The sequence below is a fragment of the Chelonoidis abingdonii genome, chromosome 6 (genome assembly GCF_003597395.2).
Source record: "Chelonoidis abingdonii isolate Lonesome George chromosome 6, CheloAbing_2.0, whole genome shotgun sequence".
NCBI classification, from domain to species: Eukaryota; Metazoa; Chordata; order Testudines; family Testudinidae; genus Chelonoidis; species Chelonoidis abingdonii.
In genome coordinates, this window is record NC_133774.1 from 82259865 (window position 1) to 82286247 (window position 26383).

General features: G+C 39.0%; 1 protein-coding gene across 1 annotated transcript; it reads left to right on the plus strand.

Moving 5' to 3' along the window:
* Positions 1-12500: 12500 nt before the first annotated feature.
* Positions 12501-21629, plus strand: CTXN3 (cortexin 3). The gene is made up of 2 exons (XM_032798553.2): positions 12501-12772; positions 20897-21629. The coding sequence occupies exons 1-2, from the start codon at positions 12767-12769 to the stop codon at positions 21236-21238; spliced, it is 348 nt and encodes a 115-aa protein (XP_032654444.1). The 5' UTR covers positions 12501-12766; the 3' UTR covers positions 21239-21629.
* The last annotated feature ends 4754 nt before the right edge of the window (positions 21630-26383 follow it).

A 26383-nucleotide genomic window follows, 5' to 3' on the forward strand; every position in this document is an offset into this window, starting at 1 on the left:
ACTTACGTCACCTTTACACCTTTTGTGTCTGTCTAGACTTTGGTCCTTGTGTCAGCAGTGCATGTCCTCACCAGGAGTGCTTGTATCAATTGTACTGTCATTGTGCAGTGGAGCCTGAAAGCCAGTAACAGTCTACATAGGCAGCTCAGCATCTACACCAACACTGTACCAAACTAACTCCTTCAACCTTGACTCTATGCTACTCATGGAGATGGAGTTATTAAGTCAGCATAGTGGGATGCTTACATTAGCAGGAGTGACATTTAAGTATAGACCCTTCTATAGTTAGGTCAACGTAAGCTGCCTTGCATCGAGCTAACTCTGTAGTGTAGAACAGACCTAAGCTCGAGTGAGCACAACTCACCAGCTGCTAGCACAACCAGTTTGCAGTGTGGATGCAGGCTAACTGCACTCAAGTGCCACTTATCCTCCAATGCCTCCCCTCAGTTTGCCCCATGTGCCCAGAAAGGATGGACAAGCTCTCCCACAACTCACTGGGAAAAAACTCATATGGAAGATGAGCTTTACTGCAGCACACCACCAAGGGATATGTTTTAATGCTATGCAGAAGTAAGCGCAGCACCACTATGGACACAGCAGCTCAAGTGCTATTTCACAGCATGGCTGCTTTCACTTGAGAGATGTAACTGAAGAGTAGATAACTTGAATTAATTCTGCAGTGAAGACATAACCTAACAGAGTGGTAGGGTTGTTCTGTTGACCACGTTGGCAGGTGTTAGGATCCTGCAGGGCGATTGATTCCTGCTGACACATTGAATATGTCTACACTGCAATTAAATGCCCACGGTTGGCCTGTGCCATTTGACTCAGGCTTGCAGGGCTCTGGCTAATTGGCTGTATAGTTGTGGTGTAGACACTTTGACTCAGGCTGCAGCCAGAGCTCTGGGACCCTCCCACTTTGCAGGGTCCTAGAACCTGGGCTCCAGCTCAAGGCTGGGAATCTACATAGCAATTAAACAGCCCTGTAGCCTGAGCCCTGTGAGCCTGAGTTAGCTGGCATGGGCCAGCCACAGGTTTCTAATTGCAGTGTAGACATACCCATCATGGCAAACGTAGCACCATTAACTCAACCTGGACGATGAGAGAGGTGGGAGTAGCCTCTTTAGACAGAAGGAACTAGGGGGTAGGACAGAGATGTCTGTGCAGGGAAACTTTAGCCATGGGGAGAGAGTTTAGGCTGTTTTGATTACTGACAGTAAACACCAGGAAGATAATAGGTTTTGGGTTAAATATAGTGTGTGTAGGCTGAACAGAGCTGGGTGAGACGTCAACCTAAGCAGCCAGTGTCGTCTTCAAGTCCTCTTCCTGAGTTATTGTAACTGGTATTTTTAATTCATATAATATTTCCCCAAACATTTTATGTATAGAAGAGATAACATTTTGTCATTTTAAAAACTTATATTCCTTAATTCTTCCCGTGATGGTCTCCTCATCTCTCTCACTCGCTCATCCTCAGTTACAGTTTGGGTTTCTTTCTCAATTCTCCATCCTTTACCACTCCTCCTCCTTTCAACCCAAAGTTCTTCTGCACTCTAGCACCTTCATCTCATCTGTAACACCTATGACCATGGTCCATCTGCAACCCCTAGTTTATCTGTTACCCAGTTCCTATGAACACCAGTCCATGTGCTACCTGTGTATCTGTACCACCCAGCCACCCCAACCCATCTTCACAACCATATTCTCATAGCCCATGTAAACCTTTCTTCCTAAGGCTTTGAGATGGAGGGATTGTCCTTGGTGTTTTTTCTTGTCTGCAGACAGAGGAAACACAACAGCCCCTCCTGACTGGAGGCTAGAAGAGTAGGATTTAAAATAAAAAAAGCACCACTAACAAGCCTGCCAGTGATGGGGGCTGAGCCTGAGGAGGCTGTGATAGAGAATTGGGGAGGTGACGGGCATGCTCACAACAATGGTCCTTACAGAAATAACTTTGTAAAAGTTTGGTCATTGAAATCCAGTGTAAATGTTGTTAGGTTCTTTGCTGGTGATTCTGTATTATACATTGCACTTCAAAGCAGGGCAGGACAGACTTCAGCTAAGATGCAGCTTGACTTCATCAAGGGTGAGTGAAGTGGAATGTGCTAACATGGGAGAAGGCTGGACAAATGACTGCTGCTCAAAATAGAAATGTTTATGAATTTCACTTTCATGCTAGTGGTGATAATGTAACACCGGTCAAAGGATATAAATATTTAGATGAACTTGTAATGGATTAATTGTGTTGGCATATAAAAAACAGAGTAAGGTGAAATAAACTTTCTTATGTGCAGTACCATCTAAGATTTGTTTATACATTTGCTGGCATACATTTCCTTGTTTGTGTCATTATAGAACATCCGGCTTCTTTATGGGACCTTTCAAATTAATTTTTAATTAATACATTAAGGACCATTCAAAGGAAAGCTTATCAATATAAATAAATAGAATCAAACGTTTTACTCAAGTTATGGCAAATGTTCATACGTTTCTCTTGTGTTGACACAATCAATAGTGTTAAATATCTCTTTCATGTATATAATTTCATCTTCAGTTGATGGAACTAATTCTGTTTTAAAGAATCATAAATTCCATGAGACTGGATCATAAGAAGATCTAGAATTATGAAATACTGGGGGTTTAAATATTTTTTTCCAGCTAAGATAATAACTGAATATTTTATCACCTAAGGTTAACTCTGCTAACTGTGTTCACATTTGAAATTTATTCAATAACTGTTTACAGCCTATTATTTCTGAGGGATTAAAATGGCACAAATTTCTGTCTTCATTTTTTACCTGTGTAAGCAGAGTCAGAATGAGCTCTCCTCTGATATTTGGTGGTGAGCTGAGGAAAAGGACTTCATAGGCTGATCTCTTTTGCATGGACACACCCACCCTGCCTAGCATGATGGACTGCTTGCCTAAATGGTCCCTTTGACTGCTGTGGGATCCCCAGTCTCTTTGGGGCAGGAGTAATAAAATGTTATCCAGTTTATGTGACTCAAGGACAGTAGAATTGTACTTGGTATTTTATGGCTGAGGGACTCTCCCTCGACTAAGCAGCACTCGCTAGGCAAGGGACATGGGTTCCAAAGCCCGGTGAATTGAGAGAGGTTGGGGATAGGTATTTGTATCCGGTAATGTGGGTGTCTTCTGAGGGCCCAAAACACCGCTTTGACCCTTCCTCTCTCCACTGTGTAATAACAGAGCTAAGTCTGACTCAGTTAGGAATCTTGTGTTATGCTGCAGAGCTGAAATCACTGATGCCTAGGTCTAAGCATTAGACCTTCTTTGGGCTAGTGGTTCTGATGCAGAAGATTAGATGGGTGCACCAGCAGTGAGGCTCCCCTAGTCACAGCTGAAATCACTGAGAGCAATGTTAAGGTGGGGGGGGCTGAAGACAGCTCATGTGTCCATGGCAGAATAAAAGGGCATGAATAATTCCATTTTTCATTAGTATATTTTATTAACCAATAATTAGCAATGTGAAATTTTTCTACTATTGCTCTGATAATTAAAATACTGAATTAGGATCTATATCCTTAAAGAGAGCATTACAGCATATTAAATAAGAACTATGATACATTTCAATTTTATCAGCTAGTGTGCCTTCAAGCAGCATTTTGACATATTGGTGAGTGGCTAGTGGAGAGGTGTGGCTAGCTGAGTAGCTGGCAGTGAGGCATGGCTAGCAGAATGGCTGGTGGAGAGGTGCGGCTGGCGCTGAAGACTGCAGCAGAACCCTACAGAGAGGTGTATCAATCAGCTGTCGAGGGCCTGAGCAGCGAATCATGTAAGGTGCCTCCATACCTCTCTCTTTCCACCCAGGCTGGGAGGTAAACTTTGCAGATGAACTTTTGAACTCTGGGGCTGCAGTGACCAAGGATAGAAACTGTGAGTGAGGTGACTTTTGGGTTGCTGGACTCAAGAACCAAAGGGAAAGGTTATGGCCCAATCTGCTTGTGAGTGGGTCTTCTGGTTCATAGTTTGTGTTTACAGACTTTAGTTGTGGTGGTTTCCCAATTTAATGCTGAGTTGTTTACCTCCTGTTATTAAAGATTTTTGCTACACCAAGACTCTGTGCTTGCGAGAGGGAAGTATTGCCTCTTTAAGGCACCCGGGGGGGGGGGGGGGGCGTAATTTCCCCAGGTCACTGATCGGGGGCTCAAGCCAGTTTTGCATTATATTGTTAAAAGGGAAACCCTATGTATTGAACATGGCCCTTGTTGCTGTCAACTCTGCCTGGCATAAGGGTTACACCTACTATTGTTATAAATCATACACAAGAGTACTGCAACTGAAATATATGAGCTGTGAAAAATATTTCCCCACTATTCTCTTTCAGCTATGGTAATCTCAGCTGTTGTAAATATAGCAAGTACAAATTGTTCAAATAAATCTGATTTTCAAATTGACACTGTCTCCTTTAACTAGAAAAAGCAATGTGGGCAGAGCTGGCCTTTTGCATTTCTGGAAGAGTCAGCAAGAGGACACTTTCATCCCATTCCCACCCCGAAAAGCAAGTGGCTTATTTTAAATAATAATAATAATAATAATAATATTTTTTTAGAAAGCAGGGGAGAATTATTTGGCTGGTACCAGCATCCTCTGCTAAAACCCAGGTGGAGCCCTGCATAAAATTTCAACAGAATGGGTTTATTGTTAGAGACATTTCTTTCTCTCTTCCCCTCCCAATCCTGAAAAGGTTACATGGTTGTGAAAAGGGATAACTCTTGCACCATAGACGGAAATCTTGAAGGAGGAAAACATACTGTCATTCAAATCTCTCCATGTGCCAGCACTTATATCTACTATATCTATTGCTACTAAGACAATGCTATCTCATTTCTGACCTGTAGCTGTCTGTTCTACTGAGTTATTGAAAATCAGGAGAAAAATCATCTAGCAGAAAAGTCAGTGTTTTGTCCCTTACCTCTCCCCTACTTGTATTCTTGTTTGATGCTAGGAAGCTGTTCATATTATTCTGAAAGGACTTTCAGGGACTATTAGCTAATGGAATTAGGAATGTTAGGGAGGAATTATATTTTTTTAAACAATAAAGTCTGTTCAGTGCTGTTATTGTTTGTGTGTATGTGTGTGTGTGTCACTGGGACATAAAATGCTGCTTGAAGGCATACTAGCTGACATAATTGAAATGTATCATAGTTCTTATTTAATATGCGGTAACGTTCTCTTTAAGGATATAGATCCTAATTCAGTATTTTAATTATCAGAGCAATAGTAGTAAAATTTCACATTGCTAGTTATTGGTTAATAAAATGTACTAATGAAAAAATGGAATTATTCATGCCCTTTTATTCTGCCATGGACATGTGAGCTGTAATTTTAAGTAGTTGTTTTCTTCCAGAGCTACCTGTCATGGGTTGTCCAGTACCCTTTTAAATGCAACTAGCATTTATCACTGCTGTATTGCTTTCAAATTGTTACACAGCAATTTACATAAATCACTATGTTTTTTGAGGGAGGGGAAAGCGGAAATGTTTAATTTTTTTTTTTTACAGTAATCTTTGTTTTGGCAGCAGAAATGTGTTATGTTAGACCACAGTTCCAGGCTGCATTAAAAGAAACAGAGGCATGCAAATAAAATAAATTCAGTTTGAAATGTTGATTTTATAATGAATTATTTAAATGATATTGTGGCCCTCTCTTTTTGTTTGATACCCCTACAGCACAAACAATGAGTGCAAATCAAGTTGAAAATAAATGAATCAGTAGCGCAGCATAATATGCAAGTCCATCTTCTGAATTGTCATGTTGAAATAAGCTAGTTTATTAAACACCACCTTTGGATTAAGGTTCTCATCTATAGCACTTTCTAAAAATGGTATGGTAAACTCAATGTGATTTGCAATAGGAGACATTTTTGTTGATTTTTGTAGAAGTGCCATAATTGAACTGTTTATGAATAGTGCTTGAAATTGGCAATACTATTGCCTAGGCCATACATTCTTAAACTTAAAATGGACAAACAAAAATGTAAGAGAGTGCTTCATAACCTCTTAGAAAATCTTAGCTCTTTGGTAACTTCCAGTCATGCTCACCTCACCCCAATGGTGATTCTTGTCGTCTCCCTTCCTCAACTTTCTCTGTATACAAAAATGCTTAATGAGAAGATGAAATATGATTCCCACCTCTACCTGAACCAAATTTTAAGATCTTTGGTAGATGATGACCATATAAACAGAATTTAGACTAGTCTCATTGATGTGGTATCTGTATGCTGGCTGGTATAAAAGTGGTGACTTTTTAAGCTACTATAAAATGGTCAGGGCAGGTCAACTAGAAATGGGAAAAAGCACAATATCCAGAATAAATTCAGTTTAAAATGTGGCTTTTCCCTAAGCCATGTTGACATCTTACCCTCTTCGCTTAATTTGGTCAGATTATCAGACATATCTAACTTAATCATTTCTCTGTCATTGTGGGGGCCTCTGGCACTGGTGCATCTCCATCCTGCCTATTCTTTGCCTGTGGCACATAATAGTCCAGTCTCCTATAGATTGTAATATTTTGGTCTAATTTTAGTTGCTGTGTTTAGTGTGTGGGTGGTATTGGTGGCCTGTGATATACAGGAGGTCAGACTAGAGGATCTGGTGGTCCTGTCTGACCTTAAACTCTATGACTTTATGCAAATTATGGGAAGTAATTGTCCTATTCCATTCAGCACTGATGTGGCCTCAGCTGGAGTACTGTATCCAGTTCTGGGTGCCATACTTTAAGAAAGATGTAGGGAAATTGGAAAGAGTCCAGAGGAGAGCAGCAAAAATGATAAACTATTTAGAAAACCTGACCTATGTTAAAAAGCATTAGCCTCGAGAAAAGAAGACTGAGGAAGGACCTGATAACTGTCTTCAAATATGTTAAGTGCTGTAATAAAGAGGACAGTGATCAGCTGTTGTCCGTATGCAGGACAAGGATTAATCAACTTAATCTGCAACAGATTTAGTCTGGATATTAGGAAAAACTTCCTAACCATAAGGGTAGTTAAGCACTGAAATAGGCTTCAAAGGTAAGCTGTGGAATCCCTGTCATTGTAGGTTTTGAAGAACAGATTGGACAAACACCTGTCAGGAATGGCCTAAATTTACTTGGTCCTGCCTCAGTGCAGTAGGTTGCACTACATGACCTTATGAGGTCTCTTGCAGACCTATACTTTTATGATTCTGTGATTGCTGCTTCAGGCCATATATCCATCCATAACTGGGACTAATACAGTACTGCCAACTCCACACATTCAAAACCCCAGAGTCAGTCCCCACCCCCACCCTCAATCCCCCACATGGTTTAAAATCATGGGATTTCCAAAATAATAAATTTGGGTTCTTTCTATTTGTCTTGGGTTTTCTAAGTCTTTAAGGATTCCCACTTTGAAGCTTTTCTCTGCAATCATAAATATTTTTTTTAAATTAAAGTTGAAATACTCACAATCACCTGATTCCAGGAATTGGGGCTTTAATTAAAACAGCAAATATTGTGATACTTGTGATAAAATCATGAGTGTTAGTAAAACTGTGATAAGTTTTCCATATCTGGACAGGAAAAGAACACTGAATACACATTTTCATTTAGAGGTACAATTTCCCCGACTCCAAAGGGAACAATGTTTGAGTTAGATAGATGTAAATAGAGAGAATAAATACATCCTTTTGAGTCACTGCTGCTTACGTGATCAAACTGTTTCTTTAAAAATGCCTAAACTATCCTGTTATTTTGGAGCTACAGGGCCGTAATGTAATGAGGAGGAAATACGCACACATGTGTGCGCACACACCTCTACACACAACAGGATGGAGGGGATAATTGGGAAGAAGCAGGAGCATAGAAAGTAGATCTATGATTGTACAGATCTACCTTTCAAAATCAACTCTATAGAGGGCTTAATGGTGTGCCAGTAACTAGAGCTTTGTGGCCTGGGAGGAAGGAGTAGGGGGAAAAACTCCATGTCCTCCAAGCACCTATAAACATCCCAATTCCAGCTTTATTTTTGGAACCAAAACATGATCCACAATGTTTATAATATATATGCCAGAATATTCTCATGGTGCCAGACAAATACATAGTGGGGATAGATTCTTACAGGTGTCTGAGCCAGCCAGAGGCCTAAAGGACAACTTTCAATGAAAGACAACAAATTAATTTACTTATACAAAATATAGTTTTACACTTGTGGTGGAGCTGGCAGGAATGTCACTGAATCTCAGTGAATGTGGCATTTTTGCTAAGATTCTCACACTTGTGGGTTTCTGCTCAAAATTGAAGTGACTATGAAAGATTGCTTTTATAGTTATATTTAAAAAGTGCTTGTCTATCTTTGAATGCACACTAATTTCAGAAATAATGCCCATATAAATATTGATCATAATTATCATTAAACCACTTTTATAGGAGTTGTCAAGAGTAGTGTAGTTCTTCTCATCAAACAAGTTAAGAATATGGAAAATATGACAATGGTATTATCCTAGAAAAACTGTGAAGAACACAAAAGCACAATGCATTAGAGAAATACCGTTTAATTTTTTCTGAACTGATTCAAAATGGAAGGTTTCAGATTAGTTCAATAAAATGAAATATTCCAGTTCAGACTGAACCGAGCAGAAACAAAATATTTCATTTTGATTTTCCTGACAGAAAATTGAAAAATTTCAGAACAACTGAACACAATCCAAATTTCTTGTGGAAATTTTTTATTTTTTGCAGAAACTGCATTTATCAGCTGAAAACTATTCTTGCAGAAAATTGTGGACCAATTATACCTATTATTTTTTTTCCTTTTTCTACCATTGCAAATAGATAACAAGCATGCTAGGAGTAAGTATAATGAATTATTTTAAAGTTAATTATATTGCATTTTACTTGACATTTTATAACCATAATTTACAGCGTGTCCAGAAAAGCTACCAGATGGAACTGTAGAGTTAGCTTGAGTTCTAGACTAGTTTCGGAGACTCATGACAACAGAAAGTCCACCAGACCAGGATGATGCAAGTGTCAAAAAACCTTTGCCATTCACCCTCTGTTAGGGGGCCTGTAGAAAATTTTGGCCCGAGGGAGACCATGGGGAGAGTCATCAGGGATGCATTAGAACACTGTGCCCTTCACAGCCTCTGCCAGCGGAGCTCCAGTGGATCTCACCTCCTAAAAATAGAGTGTTCTCTTTCTTTCCCATCTCCCTTTCCCCCAAGAAAACAATGAGGGAAGGGTAGATGTGAAGCTAGCTCCTGCCCTCATTTAAGATGGATCTGACTTGGAGCACAGAGGGGGCCAAGCTGGCTCAGGGAAGTATAACATCTCCCTGTATCCATTTCAGTGAATCTAGCACACAGCCTATTTTCAGAATGTAAGAGTTGACATGTTTGTCTGCTACAAGGTTAGCGCTCAGTCCTGCTTTAGGATACCTAAGTGATCATTCATCACTACAGACCTTGTAAAATCAGCCACTGCTGGAACATGCATGCCTAGCAGCCAGTCTGACAAGATACATGGCAATGAGAAATAGAGCAAGCCATTAGCATGTTCCTCTGGCTTCCCTTCAGTCAATTCACATGGGTGTAGAGTCTAACTGCAAAGGAGTCTAATCCCCAGATACACCTCTACCCCAATATAACGCGGCCTGATATAACATGAATTGGGATATAACACAGGAAAGCAGCACTCCAAGGGAGTGGGGCTGCGCACTCTGGCGGATCAAAGCAAATTCGATATAACGTGGTTTCAGCTATAAAGTGGTAAGATCTTTTTTGGCTTTCGATGACAGCATTATATTGGGGTAGAGGTGTATCTGAGAAAGTGAGTTGGAGATAAATGGGCTATTGATTTTTTTCTTTCATTCTCTTACTCACTGTCAGAGGTTCAGTCGGTCGGTGACAGAAGCATTGGTAGTCTCAGACCTGCTCGCATATCTTAGAAACTTCTCTAGATGTGTTCTTACAGAATGTTTGCAATATTCTGTGACTTTCAGAGCTGTTAGTTTTACACGGCTCATTTTGAGTGACACGGCAGGGTGAAGAGTGAATCAAAATGAGTAGGATTCTTCCAGTGATGTTGCGGATTCATGGTAAGTATTGGTGCAGAGGTTTCATTGGATCTCTGGATGATATTTTATTTTTTCATAGCCTTTTGGAAAGGTTGTGCAATAATAATCAGCTAACTTAAAAGGATATCTTTAGACCTATTAATAAAATCACACCACAAACATCCCTTGAACACCAAATAGAGTCAGATATAGAGATGCTGTAGTTTAGTACTGTAATGAGAATTAATTAGTGGGATGATTTGAGTGTTACCTCTGGAGAGCAATTGACTAAAATGGCTATAATAGATTTTTACCTTGCTGTTCCTACAGAGTGTTTTCACCAGATGTGATGTATGTGATCTTCACAAGCACAGCTGTACCATGCCATAGTTCCAAAGAGAAAGCTTGAGGTCCTTACTGTGGCAAACCAAAGTGCAGTAAAGTGTGAGCACAACAGAGTAAGGACATAAGGATTTAAGCCCATAGTAAATACCACTGGACAATTGTGGGAGGTATTGTTAATTTGGTATCTACAGCACAGTGATGTCATTACTGATATCAATAGTACGCAAGGCAACTGCATTAAAGCCCAAAAAACTCACTGGAAAGACTCCCCTGGGCTTTACTGGCCTTAAATGAATGTCACTGTTGTCATCTGTTTGTAAGACTTTTATAAAATACAAAACAAAAAAAGATAAAATGAATCTTTAAACCCATTGTTTCATCAATTCTCTCTGTCCCCATGTTTATTAGCCACAAACTATGCATTCATTGGAGCATTCAGAGTTGTGAGTCTCTGCAAAGAAGGGCAGACCAAAAGAAAAAACATTCATGAATGACATTTTCCAATTATTTAGAACCTATCTACAACTCTGTTTTATATAGTAAAACAGCCTCTCACATACAGTTTTCCTCTTGGATCTAACAAACCTCTTCCATCCTGCCTTTATCTTTTGGCTGTTGTGTATATTCATGCTGATCCTCTAGCTAGGAGAGAAACTGAGTGGATTAGTATACAAAGGCTGAAGCTGGTGTCACAAAGGGAATAATTCAATAAGAAGTGCTCAGCAGAAACAGTTTATTCTTTAAAAACACAGAAGTATCTCCCGATAACCCACAAAACTTTGCTGGGATCACAAACCTGTCCTGAATTGGGCTCTTTTTAGTAATTCAGTTTTAGTGAGGCAGTAGTGTACTACCTCTGTGCTACCAACACTGTAAGGCCTTGGCTAGCTACACGTATAAGTTGTACCACTTTCCAGTATAATTAAAGCAGCACAATATCCTAGTGTGGACGCAGTTATACTGGTATAATTAGGTTTATACTGGTATAACACTGTTATTTCAGTATAACTGCATCCACACTAGGACTTGTACTTGTATAACTCTTTCAGTTAAAAAAAAAATCATACCCATAACTGAAATTGGCACACCTGTAAAAAAGCTGTGCATAGACCAGGACTACAGTTCAGTACAACCCCTGTTTCTGCATTCATGCTGCCGCTCCTCCCCACCTGGAGCCACCGGGCTCTTATAGCAGTGTATGTGGAATTTTGCATGTGTGTGTGATGAATGAGTGAAGATATTATTCCTCTTTGTTTACTATGGTGAAATCAGACAAAGCATTAAGGGCCAGATTGCGTGTAGTCCTTACACGGGCCTGCAGGGGTGGAAGGGGGACCACAAAAAGCCTCCCTCAATAACCATCAAAGCACCTTGGGAAATGGATTGTGCCTTAGATGGGAAACAAATTGTCCTATGATGCTGCTGCTGGAGGGATTGATTCCACACTGCCCCCTACACAGGGCTGTAGCACAAATGCCCTGATCTAACTATAAATTGTTCATCCTTTTCCCTGCCCCCCTGAGCCCCTTCAGAAAAAGTGGAAACCAGGGGAAAAACAGTGTTTAAATCAGTGTCATTTACTTGGCACACCATTTTAAAACTAGCTTTGTTTTCTTTCAGGAAGGGAAAATAAAGCAGCTACTTTATTAAGGGAAGCTTTTGCACATGGCTTGAAAACAAATACGGCTTCCAGGAAAAAAATGCATCAAAATAAGTTTAAAAACAATCAACAGCTACGTTGATGGGTGCATGCCAGATGCTGTTGCTGGCAGATTATTTTTATATAGTAAATGTAGCCGAGAATTACTCTCACACATTGTTTTTTAGAAGTCTTCTAATTAAGGAGTTTTCCTGAAGGTCGCAAACTGTAATCAGATTGGCTGATGAATGCTATTTGTCTAATACTGACAGCAATCCTAACAGTAAAAAGGGAAATACTGGTATATTTATGGTTTCAGTTTTAGCAAAGATATGGGAATGCCCTGTGATTTTTTTATTTATTTCCTGTACTACTTTTGAATGTTAATATTCTCCTGAAGACAGTTTCAGACAGATTGCTAGGCTGCTGCTCTACTCAGTGAAGCAGAATCTACTGAAGAGTTGCTGAGGCAGAACTGAAATTATGCCTTGCCTCAAAGAAACGACAGTCTTGTCAGCTAATTATTTCTAACACACAAACAGCATTCTTGTCTAACGTTGTTTTTCATGTAAAATTCTAAGCCTTTTAAAGGCAGTTTTAGTGCTTAGGTGTTCATCCAGGTTCTCTGCAGCCCTTGCTACTTTGCACTTACATTACGAGGAAGGTGAAGAAGAATGGAAACTAAAGATACCTGGAACTACCTGTAACAGCTGCAGAAGGAAATGGGTCGGGTTTTCTCTCGACTAGATGAAGGTACTTTTATAACAAAAACTGTATGCCCAATTGTACTTATTTATTTAATAAAGAATCTTTATATGTTACATGCCTGGTTAATACTGTTTATATGCAATATGTCCTGGATAGAAGGTAAGATTTTGTTACATGGAGATCTAAAACCTACTAAAATTAAATGTATCTAAAATAAATTAATACAAAGTATATGTGACCTGTACTGTTTTTTTATGTTTATTTTTTGAAAAGTTCATTAAGGTTAACAAAGTTGACCTTTACTAATGCAAGAATGAGGAATGTAAAATATATTAGTCTCATTGAGCAGTGGATTTCTTAATTTGGAAAGATTTGTAATTGTAATCGGATTATTTCTTCCCAGTGGGATCCAGCCTAATCAAATATTTTAATAACATGTTAGCTTAAAGGGCTTTAACATTTAATATATTATGGACATGCCTTAGCAATATGCAATGGGGAAAGAATTACAATGCTAGCATTTTTAAATTTTGTTAGCTACAATGTTAGCTGTAAACTTTTTAGAAGGAAAAGTACTTGGAGACAAAGGGAAAAGGAAATAGTGTATTTTGTATGGCGGGTTCGGATTAGAGGCCAGGTCCTCAGATGGTGTAAACCCATTGAAGCTATGCTGATTTATACCAGCTGACTCCCACATGCTGTTCCTTTTGTTTAAATCCAGTTAGCCAGTAAAGTGAGCAGTTACTTCAATAAAGTCAGTTGCTGATTCTGGCACTAAGTAGTTCTCCCAGTAACTTTTTCCCTATGTGCATATACCTTACAATAGGTATTACAATTAAATGAATACACACAGCATATATTTAGTATTACAAAATGCTACTTCTATACATCTAAGGTAAAAGATACAGGTGCAGTTTAAACATTACCATATACTATTCAACATAATTACAGTACACAGTGTTATTGGAGAGGCAGCCAAAGAAAAAGTACGGTTCCTTTTATAGTGATATAATATTAATATTACCCCTGAAATTCAATTAACTCCATCAAGTTGCTTTAACAAAGTCAATCTCTGATTCTTGCACTATGTCTTTTTCTAGCCATACCACCAGGCTGCGAGGCTCTGCCCCTAAAAGCTGTTGGGAAGAAGATGAGGATGTGTGTGCATGGGGGGCAGTGGCAATCTGCTGACCCTGAGTTCATAAATAGGAGAGGGTGAGGCAGTGTAAAGTAAGACACGAGTCACTGCATTCACACTCAGACTGTGCAGTGATGGTTGTCAGGATCAAAGTGCGATATTGTACATGAGAGTTGTGAGGCGTAAGTAGATACCACAGTGAGCATATTTAATACAATTTGACAATTTAGTGGCTAGTTTTGTGAAGTTATATGTATTCCAGGTGACTTTGATATGACTATCACTACAATAGAGTTGTGAGTGTACGGAAAAAATCCTTGTGCAGATGTTTAGAATAGGGATGTTTGAGCGCGAAGAACCTTGTGTGGTGTTTGTATGTAAGCATATGCTGTGACTATTCTGCTAAACTAGAAAGGATACTATAGAAAAATAGTACATGTGGCTGTGACACAACTTAGGTCTTGCATGCAATCACATGATTTACATTACACTAGATAAGCCATAATGGAAACCCACGTGCGCCATTAAATCCATATACTTACATTAAATTATGCATACTTGTGAGGCACCTTGTGAAGTTACAGAGACAAATTCTGCTCTTAAGAATGAAGTCAGTGAGTTTGCATGGGTGTAACTAAGGGCAAAATTTGGTCCCCAAGTTTTATCTAAAAAGCAAGGATATTCCCACATAATCTCAGTCCTAACATTTTTACAGTTTTCAGGGACCAAATTCTCTGCCATGATAAATCTAAATCAATTAAATCAATGACACCTCTGGCCATTTACACCAATATGAGAATTTGGTCCGATATGTTAAAGTGGGTCAAAACTCTTTAAATTGTGTATCTATATGCTCAGAACTGGTTTTAGCTGGTCAGATTCTCCACTGATCCAGCTCATTTTAAAGGGTTGCCTGTTAATTTTAGGTAATTTGCATAAAACTGTATAGCAAGTGATTTATTAAACAATAGAGATAACTCTAACCTGGAATACATTTAACCTGGAATTTCATTTTTAGTCTATGCAAAAGGAATTTTATATAAAAATAATATATATAAATATATACAAACATAAATATATATAAAATAATATAAAAATAATAATTCCAGGATTTTGATCTCTGAATTTCCTTTGCTGATATCTTTAAAAGCCTGGAGATTATGCGCTCTTCATCATACCTAGAAACAAAGGGCCAAATCCTCAGCTGGTGTTAATCTGTGTAACACCACTGACTGCAGTGGGGCTACTTCAATTTACAGTAGGTGTGGTCTAGCCTAGAATTTCATTTGCTATCGAACATCAAATGTGTTTCAAAAATTGGGCGGTTTTGCAAATATTTGACTCTGTTCACTGCAGTGTTTATACGCAAATATAGTATAAGAATTGCAGAAAACACAACACATTGAATGGTAAAGGGTGAGATTCTAATTGTACAAAAGTTAGCAAATTGAGATTTCAAGTTCCCTCTTGTACATATGCGTTACAAGAGGCTTTCACAAAACAAACACAAATCCTATATTCAATTATATAAAATACAGTTTTATATAAATGGTAATAGAAAAAGGTGCAGTTTAAACATAACAATGCAAAGTCCAATTCAGTTACAAACACAGTGGTTTTGGAAGAGTGACATTTAAAAAAAGAACAGTTCCTCTCCATTATCTTCTTGATCGATTGGTCCATCAGCCCTCATAGAGAGAGCGCCCATCATTATACGGCATTCGAGTTGTGCAGCCACTCACTGGCCAGGCTGTCAGTGGCTCCGGACACCTAATTGGCATAGCACACCGCAGCACCGAACCCCTGAGCTCAAGTGATCCGCTAGCCTTACCATCCCAAGTAGCTGGGATTACAGGCACATGCCACCATGCCCAACTCTTTTCCATTAGTCTGTTATATTATTTTCAAAATAAGAAGCTTGAAAGCTTTGCCAGGAACCCTAAAAAGAAATAATTAAAAAACACGACCATTTTCAATGAAAGTTTGCCTTTTTCAATACCAAATGTTGGAAAGTCTAGAAATGCTGATTTAAGGTGCACTGACCTTAACTCTGCCTGCATATTCCTGGTAGCCTGTGTCCAAACTTTCTAAAGCAGTTTAATGTATTCAATAAGGGCATCGGTATCAAAGCTAGTAACCTTCTCAGCTCCATATACTTGGGTGGTTTGACTCCTACAGGGGCACCTCAAACTTTAACAAACTTCAGGTTTACAGGTAGGTGGTTTCTGTAGCATGAGATAGGTAACTGAACCAGCAATGATATAGAGGTTTACAACACCCAGAATAGATTGTCCAGTCATTGTAGATTGGGTGAGTCTAGGTGAAACTAGGGACAGGTCCAAATTTGATTGATAATGATAACCTTGTCACAACCTTAACAATGGAAAGAGACTGTCCAAAAGAGAGAGAGATCCTAATGTCATGCAAATGTGCAAGGGGACAGAGTTAAGCTGGCTGTGGTAACCCTAATTCTGTTTCCTGACTTGTTTGAAATAAAAGTTCAGTCCCTATGTGGCAATGACATGGTCCTTGGTATGTTTCAGTTATTGTTCCAAGGAAAATGATGTATTCCATTAAAATAGACCTCCACTGATTTCTTCGAATATCTCTGCCTAATCCACAAAAACAAAAACGAACCTTCGGGTCTGGCATTAATCATAAACATTTGAGTTCTTTTGTTTTAAAAAATGTAGAGCTACTACAACTGAGTGACTTAGCTTGAAAGTGGCATCTCAGCCGGAACTATAATAAACTGAGCTAATGGTTATGTGCCTGTTAGCAAGAATGAATGGTAACAACAAAGACAGATATGTACAGAAAGGTATTCAATTGTATTCTCATTAAATGAAAGATTATTCATATCTGTGAGGAAATCATTTCAACAAGAAATTGAACTTGAATGCCCTTACCTCTAAAAGCTACTCATCGAGTTAAAGGCTAATCTGTTTGCTCAATCAGTCTTAATTCTATTTAAGTCATATAGACAGCAGCCTGGTGTTTAGACAAACCTCTGTTTATAATATGTTTTTCCCTTGAGGATCTCTAATCCAGGTAATAACCTGGTCCAGCTCTGGCTGGCTTTTAAAACCAACAATAAGAAACATATTCAGATCACCACAGTCCTACTCTGTTTTTGATCATCTAACAGCTGCCACTTCAGTCGTAACTTTCTGTGATGCCTATGATGAATTCCTCTCTGGATCAATGCATACATATGCAATATCATTATTTGAGTTTTACACAATTATCATCAATGTTTCATAAACCACTGCATAGACTAGAAGGTGAAAAGTAATGAGGGGTGGAAGGATAGTTTTGTGGCTAATGGAAAAGTGGAAAATCTGGCTCCGATCACTGACTTTGCCGCTTTACTTCCCGTGAGCCCTTTGGCAACTCACTTAATCACTCTCTGCTTCCATTTCTCAGTCTCTAAAATGGAGATGATAATATCATTTGTATCATGATATCTCACAGAAGACCCAGTCAGGATCAAGGCCCTGTTGTTCTATGTGCTGTACAAACAAACAGAAAGACAGTCTGTGCTCCAAGAAGCTTGTAGCGTAAGATGCCACCACCACCCTGAAATCTGTACATGAAAGGGACCCTTTATGCACAGATCTCCCTAGAACTACAGCTCTACCCCAATCTAACGTGGTTGTGGGGAGCCAAAAATCCCTACCGCGATATAGGTGAAACGCCATTATATTGGGGTAGCGGTGGTAGGGCTGTAGTGGTGGCAGGGCTGCAGTGGTGATTTAAAGAATCTGGGGCTCCAGCTGTGAGGAGCCTCAAGCCCTTTAAATTGCTGGTGAGCCCCGCTGCTGGAGCCCCGGGGTTGCAGTGGCAGGGATCCAGCGGTGATTTAAAGGGCCCTGGACTCCCTGCAGCATCCGAAGCCCCAGACCCTTTAAAGCGCAGCCAAAGCCCCGCTGCTACCGTGCTATATGCGAACCTGTGTTATATCGGGTCGTGTTATAGAGGGGTAGAGGTGTATGTGGAAAAGTTTTTTTGGCTACTTCTGTGGCACCATACCTTCCATCTCCCAGGCCCCACAAAGATCTCCCCATGAATCTAGGATCTATACTCGGAAAGGGGATACAGGCTGGAGGAGAAGAGGGTAGGTTGTGGATAGAATGAATGCACAGGTGTTTCCCAGCAAAGATAATAAAGCCAGAGGTTGTATTAGCATTTCCCTGTAGCCCCCTATACTGGGGTCAACCATTGCCATGAGTCGTCCCTGGTACACAGCTCCAATGGAGTCACACTGTCAGAGTGCTGTAGGAAGCTGCAAGAATCACTTAGCCAACTCTTTGAGAGCCAGGGAATCCTACACAAAGGGAACCCACAGTTGCTCAGGAATGGTGCAAAGGAGCTGGACTGGGAGCTGAGAATCTGTCCCTACATGTTTGTCTGCTCTATGGGCAGTGTAAGATCTCTGAGGTCCTTAGACAGTCATTTCCTTGCTTTCAGAAAGGTGAGTTTTGTAAATGATGTGAAAGATAAGCACTTTGTTGTCATTTAGCAACATTTTGTTGTCGGATTTAACTTTTATATTGCAGTGGCCACAGTTAGGATCAGAGCCCCATTGTTCTCCAATGAACTCCAGTATGAACTTAAGGAGAGACCCTTTGTGCTCCAAAAAGCTTACAAGGTTTGGTTAAGTGTTGGCAAGACTTATGCCTAAGAAGTAGCCTTAACTGGCTTTTGTGATGACCTTTTTTTGGTGTTGGTGTATGTAGTTGTAGCATGATAACGAGCAGTCTGGGGTTGAAAGGCTGCCAAGTCCAAAGCATGCTTCACGCTTCTGTTGATACGTAAAATCAACTAAAACCAGTTATGGCTATAAGAATGATTACCCAACACATCTCTGCATCTGCAGTCATTCAGCACACACCCCATTTTTGGTGCCTGTTCAATCCTTAAAGAAAGTAATTAGCTCACAATCTTTAATAATTCATCAAATGATTTTGAAATCAGGTTTCTTCAAAGAATGCAAAGCATCTGTGTTTTACTGAGCAATATAGACCTGCTAATTTTAAAATGAGGTTTTTCAAGCACAGTAAAAATCTGAACTTTCTTGAGAGGTGAAAACTTTCCATTTCCCGCCATCCCCAAAATCCTTAGCCCATTTTTAGATGATTGTACATTATTGAATGTATGTTTCCAAACCTTTCCTAAAATACTCAAATCTGTGCTAAAAGCAAGCATGACAAAATGTATCTCCAAAAGGTAGTTTTAGGAGAGACTTTCAAGCCCCAATTCAACAAAGAATTTAAGATTGTGATTAACTTAAAGCACATGCTGAAGTCATTGTAGTCTTTGAGATTTAAGAATGTGCTGAAGTGCTTTGCTAACTCAGGGCTTTGGTAACTAAAATGAAGGAATTTTTTTGTAGCAGTAGATTGTTTTCAACCTTCATTATAGCATCATTGCCACAATGTTATAATCCTGTGTCTCAAAGATTTATCATTGGACCTTACTTACATTTGCTCCTCCATTTATCGTCTAAGATCTGACACTTTTATTAAACTGCTTGATCTTAGGCTTACAGCTCTTTTCATTAGCCAGGCTCGCACATTTTTCATCAGCTGGTAGCTGGAAATATACTTCCAAAGATTTGAAGTTAACAACTTTTATATCATTCTGTCATTTGTTATACATTGGTGCAGGCATTAATAATTGTACAGCTGGGACATTTGTTCTTTTATTTCCTCTTCCATTGTTTTATTTGAGGTATGTGTGGTTTTAAAATTATGCTTGACGTGTAATTATATAACTGTGCTTTTTCAGTACCACATTCAGAGGTAATTATTTTTATTGACATGTGCTTGTAAGTCATTACTGACCAGGTCTCCATTGTAAATGACAGCTAATTCTCAATGGATTTAAATGTCAACATAAAAAGTTTTGCATCTTTTCACAGTTTTGTGTCCTTCCTCCTAGCTCAGGTTCAATTTTGTTTAAAAACAGTCTCTTTTCTTACCATTTGCATGAAGTGCTCCTATTGTGCTAAATCAGGGACAAACAGGGATAACCTGTAGCCATCATACCTCATATGGATTTCATAATCTAGGTAGGTTTAGGCCTCGCCAATGCCTGAGGTGAGACTAAGAGAAATGTAAGTACTGTAGGCAGTGCTGATGATTTTGGTAGGGGACATTCTTCCAGCCACATTTGGGCACCTATTTGAATACATTTCACTTTACTCATTGATTTCGTGGGACCATATGCAAGGATGGCATGATCTGGCCCTGAGTCAGTACTGACCTGATGACATTACATAGCACTACGGCATGCTTTGAAATGTGAAACCTAGCTTCTGACTCACTCTACTTATTAAAAGATCATATGTTGAATTTCAGCATGAAGTAACGGCATTAACTAATATGTTGGGCTACATTTGAGTAATTTCAGTCTGCCTTCCTAAAATTCCTCTTGTTTCAAATGGAGAAGCTACTTTCCCTGTCTTTTATAAATTCCATGTTGTGCTATGGGCACAGAATGGCTGCCAGCATCCAGCTCAGAGGTGTCTGCATTTCAGTTGTATGTAAGAGATCACTGTCTGTGTCATCTGGGTCCATTTGGGATCATTATGGATAAAAGGCTTTAAAATTTTTTATTATTTTCTGATGCTCCTCCTCCAAAACTGCTGGCACAGTAATGACACTCTTCTCCCAGGTGGAATGAGACACAGTCTGCTTCAGATCTGTCCTTTCGGTAGCTTACCTTTTAGCAGTGTTCTCTGAGCAGTGTGATTGGAACCCTGACACTTCCCCTTGAAGAGAGGGAAAATTCTACATCAATCAAATGGTACATGATCAGATTTACCACCCAGTACTTGGTCATCTTATAGACAAGATGTCTGTTCGTGATATTTAACAGTAATATTAGGCCTTTCATATTATGAAACCAATAAACATGGAATGGAAGCAACCATGGTGTTCTTTCCCATATGCCCTCTGCATTCAGATGAGACCACACAAAAAAAATAGGTGCATTCATAGCTAACATTTTTTCCCCTTCCCCTGCAGATAACACAAGTACATCTAAGTGACTTCTACCATGGCCTCAGCAAATTGATGATGAAAATAAGGAAACTGTGGGATTACTCCTTTCAGCTTCCCTGGACAATGGAAGAAGAACCTATCACCTCTACTTTGTTGCCACCTGGGAATGTTCCACAAGATGCTAGCTTGACCCTGGAGCAGAAAACCACATTTGTCTTTGTGATCTTATTATTTATTTTCTTAGGCATCCTCATTGTCCGATGCTTCCGAATTCTCTTAGACCCCTACAGGAGCATGCCAACCTCAACCTGGGCTGATGGACTTGATGGGCTAGAGAAAGGCCAGTTTGATTATGCCCTGGCTTAGACTGAGACTCAGAAATACCATTTAGAGGAGTTTGGCTTAAAAAAAAATCCTGGAATGTAGATTTATTTTCCCCCAATTTTCTCAGATATTATAAAAGCTGCTTTGCATGACTGCACAAAACATTAATTTGTTTTTAAATAAATGTCAAAGTGAGTTAAACATTTGAAGATAGACTGGTGATTCTCCTAATGGAGGGAAAAAATAAAACAACTGCGCTTCAAAACATATTGAAACAATATATAACATAGATGGTATCTTATGACTCAGAATAGTACTTTGATTTGTAGTTGCTGGAGAAAGCCTTATTGTTTGAAAGTAGCTTTTTTACAAGCATCAGTAGATTTACTGGTGGGGTAGGAATGTTCTTTTATGAATTGTATGTGGTGATTAAATAAACTTTTAAAGCCCCACTGACTTTGACTTTTAAAATAAATGTATGGGCGGGGGGAGGGAAGGGTGGAAGGAAGTTAAGGAATCACATAGCAATCATTTGGCCCAGTGATACTGGGTCTATTACTAGCTCTGTCACTTGCCTGCTGGGTGACCTTGGGAAAAGTCACTTTACCACTCTGTACCTCAGTTTCTCATCTGCAAAATGGGGATAATGATGTAACATTCTTTGAGATCTAGTGACATAAAGTGTTATGTAAAAGTTAGGTCTTTTGATTATTATCTAGCCATAGTATTCTGTATTGAAATGATGCAGACTGGAACCTCAAGGTCCCTATGCATCTCTTTCCTTTTATAATATGCATGGAGGGAAGGGGAAGACTCAGACCAGATTGCTTCATATCACAATCACAGCTCTTCAAAGCTGCTCTGGCTTATTCCTCTGCCATTCAATACAGCTACACCTAACACAGAGAATGTAGCTGGAGTTCATGCAGATAATTCCCAGTTGCTATTGCCAGCTCCAGAGGGCAGAGAGGGTCCTTTATTGTGAAGCCTGGTACCTCCAACCAAGGTGATTCCTCAATTTGCATGAGATGCAAGAGCTGCTGTCTCTTAGGAAAATGAATAAAGCTACCACTGCTGGCACAGAGTATTGACCCCGGTACACAGAAACAATGAAGTACATCAACCCAAACCCCAGCAAAGGAATGACACACCCCAAAGTAACAATATAACAAAGGGAAAGCTACTGGGAGCAGGAATATAGGACCGAGGGAAGGATAGGGTTAAGGTTAACTAATAAGTACTAACATATCAACACTCCCAACACTTCCTAGCCTACAGTTCCTTCCCTGGCACTTTCCCCAGGCAGAGGGTATACTGAAGATGAGTCTAGAGATGAGTGTTGCAGCGCCATGAATTCTGGCCAGCTTAAACAAAAAATGCCACCTTTTAACTATAGTGTAGCCAATTGCTTGACTACACTTACAGTTTTATATTAAAAATATTTGAGAGACCAAATAACCAAGTTTAATCGGTTTATTAGTGAAAGACAAAGCACAATATGAAAATGAGCCATCCATACCATTCATTCCAGGAGGCAATCAATCTCACAGCATGGCATTTACCTTTTGCAAGAGGTCTGATTTGAAAATAGGTATCTAAGTCTAGCTATATTTGTAGAACACCTGTTTACAAGTTAGAGAGCACTTGATAAGTAACCCACCAGTCTATACCTGTTTTTTGATACCATCCTGTAGCTTCCTTATCTTTGCTTTGGATACCACATTCCAGGTATCAGTAGGTCATGACAGAATTCCCCCATGGTACCAGGAAATACCATTCATACATTTTGCTTCTGATAGGGTTTATACTTGGCTGTGCAAAACTGTTGCAAATGTTGCAAACTGTTATGGGATGTTAACATCATTCTGGGAAAAAACATAGCACAAATTAAAGAAATAGAATTTAGCATAACTACCCAGCATTCAATACAATGTGTACAATGTTACTATTGTGCACAAGACCTATCAGTGTGGTGTGTCAGAAACATAACAATATATACTAGATAACGTACCATTTCATGAACATGATGCGGTGGAAAAAAGTGGTCACACAGAGCTGTGGTGTCACATGAGGTTGTCCCGCAGTCAGTGCCAGGTATAAAACAGCTAAATTACAGCTTAGGGCCTTGCAATATGAGAAGCCTCTAAAAAAGAAAAAACTATCTAAATTTAATCGAAATCAGTTGATAAATAGAGGAGATATGGCAAAAAGAAGAATCTGTCTAAATGTAGACATTTTTGTTCAAATACGACAAAAATATACACATTGGCTACACAAATTCCCTTACCCTCCCCTTACCCTTCACTAATTGTTCATTATTGACAAGCAGGAGGCCAGGGCATAGAAAAAGAAACGATAATTGCACTTGTAAAATTAGTATTTCTACATGTAAATCAGCTATCAGTCTCCTAAGGCAACGTTTTGTTGGTCATACTCATATGTTAGTGTGTTCTTTCTTCTTTTGATCTGTACATACCTACAATTGTATATTTTAGTGCACATGCCACTTTCTGCTTCATGTGCTATCCATACTTCACGTGATTGAGTTTGCAGGTGATTGTCTTATGGACTTGGGTCGGTGGACCTTGAGGAGGATACGGTTGTGTTGGTTTTCCTCCGTCAGTTTCAGGAACCTTCACAGTAATATCAAAGAGTGCTGATAAAAGGATAAATAGAGGGTTCTGAGAACCATGAAGGAAGATATACCTATATACTGAAATATTCTTAGTATTTGGTGAGCAAGTTATTTCAAACTGTGTGCATATATATATAAAGCCCATAATATTCATTATATTTCTTGAATACATATTCAGGCACTTTCTCAATGCTTGTATAGAGATTACCAGTCTTTTTTCTGGTAAATTCTTTCTTTCTCTTTCGTGCGTATAGCTTGTTGTCATTCTGTGTGTCCGAGGTGTTTACTCGAGATTAATTAGTGGTCCTGTGGGAGACATAGGATAGACAAATGAATGCAAAGAGAGATGTCTACCTAGAAAAAGACTAGGATTTTCTGCTCACCGGGTTTGGAGCACGAAAGATAATATTTTATTATAGGTAATATGCTATGTAAAAATTTTTATATAGACTTATAATTTACATACCATATGCATAATATATTGTTTTTTTATAGTATAGCAAAAGAAAAAATCCCAACAATTCAATGTTTTGTAGCAAACATTACATTGGAATAATCAGTTGTAATTATATTTTTTATATAGTCTGGATAAACTTTGTATTTCCCTAACAAAATTAATCAAATGTTTTTTAAGTATTCATATGAAAAGAAGAATAATTTTCCTTATTCATAGTTTAAAAGAAGTTATATATCTTCTCTTATTTTCCTGTGAGAATATAGATAAAATAGCAGTAACTTTTCATGGAAATATCCTGGTAAAATAACACAGCTTTTTGGCATATATTATATTAAATATTATATTATAAATATTGAGATTTACATAGCTATACAACAAAAAATAATATATATATTATTTATTATTTATTGTTGTATAGATATATACATCTCAATATTTATAATATAAAATTAAATTTTTTACTTGTTTCAATAAAAAATTTTCTGCTACTAATTTTAGTACCAATATTAGGTAATTCAGCATAACCTTCTATAAAAACAAAACAAATCAATGTATTGGAAAAATACAACCCGTATATAATTTTCTGATGGTTGGCTTATTACCTGGGTGTAATTCATATTAATATAACTAATAGTTGAGTTTTAAACTTGTGGGTTATCTGCATCCTATATCCTCTATTGCTGCTTATATTCTCTATTGTGATCTTGTTTCCTCTAAGAGTCTCATTAGGTATTCAGACAAGGAATTCCAGAATTTAGATGCCCCAACAGAGAAGAAAAATTTCCTGAGAATTCTTCTAATAAATGGTGTTATTTACTGTATTTTTTTATTTTGTATTTTTATATTGTATTGTTTACTTCTAGTTTACTTACACATGCAATTAATTCAAAGAATTTGTCTAAAATTTATTTCTATCATGATGTCATTGTTATAGAGAGGGCTGCTGAAAAATGATGATGATTATTTTATTTTTACAACTTTGCCTTTGTATATATGCAAATATAAAGCTTCCGTGTGTATATATTCAGTGTGCTTTCTGTAAAAATAAGAAATTCATTTTTTTATGATACGGGGCCTCTTACACTTGACATAGTTTAGGGCCTCATAATGTCATAATCCGGCCCTATCTGCAGTCTTACGAGGTTGTCACCCCAAACAGACATATCTGCGGAAGAATAGGCAATACCTTCTCCACCTTCCAGAAGGAAGGCAGATAAGGGACACTAAGTTTGCTGTTTTGCCTGAGAAGGTCTCAGAAAGGCAACAACCACAACAGGTCATGATAACCAAACCCCAGGACATTAAACTGTCAGAACAAATGGCGTTACCATCTCAAGACAACAGCGGCATTCAGGGGCATGCACAAGGGGATGGAGGGGAAGCAGGGGCATGGGCCTCCCCAGTAATCATCGGGAGGCACAGAACTCCTCTGGCCCAGGGGAGGGGGGCAAAGCGAGTTTCTCCCGGTCCTGGGGCTGTGTCGGGACCATGGTAGGAGCTGACAGCTCCTCCAGCCCTGGGCCTTGGCGGGGCATGGAACGTTTCCCTCCAAAAGGGGTCAAATTTAGATTCCTGCGCATGCCCTGGTAGCATTGATATTTCAAGGGAGACAGCAAGTCTAAACTACAGTGTAAAGTGCCTTAGAGGGCACCTTGTTAGTGAGTTTAGTTAGCAGGCTGAGTATGAGTTTTTGGAATGTGACTTAAGGGTATGTTTAAGGATATGTCTACAGTGCAATTAAAAATTCTCGAGTGGCCCATGCCAGCTGAGTTGGGCTAAGAAGCTGTTTAACTGCAGTGTAGACACATGGGCTCAGGCTAGAGCCTGAGCTATGAGACCATCCCCCACTCACACGGTCCCAGAGCCCAGACTCCAGCCTATGCCTGACTACCTGCATTACAATTAAACAGTGCCTTAGCCCTGCTGGCACAGACCAGCCACAGGTGTTTAATTGCAGTGTGGAGCTACCCTGAGGCCATGTGTACACAAGCAAGGTTACAACAGCGCTGTTGTAAGATCATTCATGTAGCAGCTCTATGCTGACAGGAGAGAGTTCTCCCGCTGACATAATAAAACCACCTCCATGAGCAGTGGT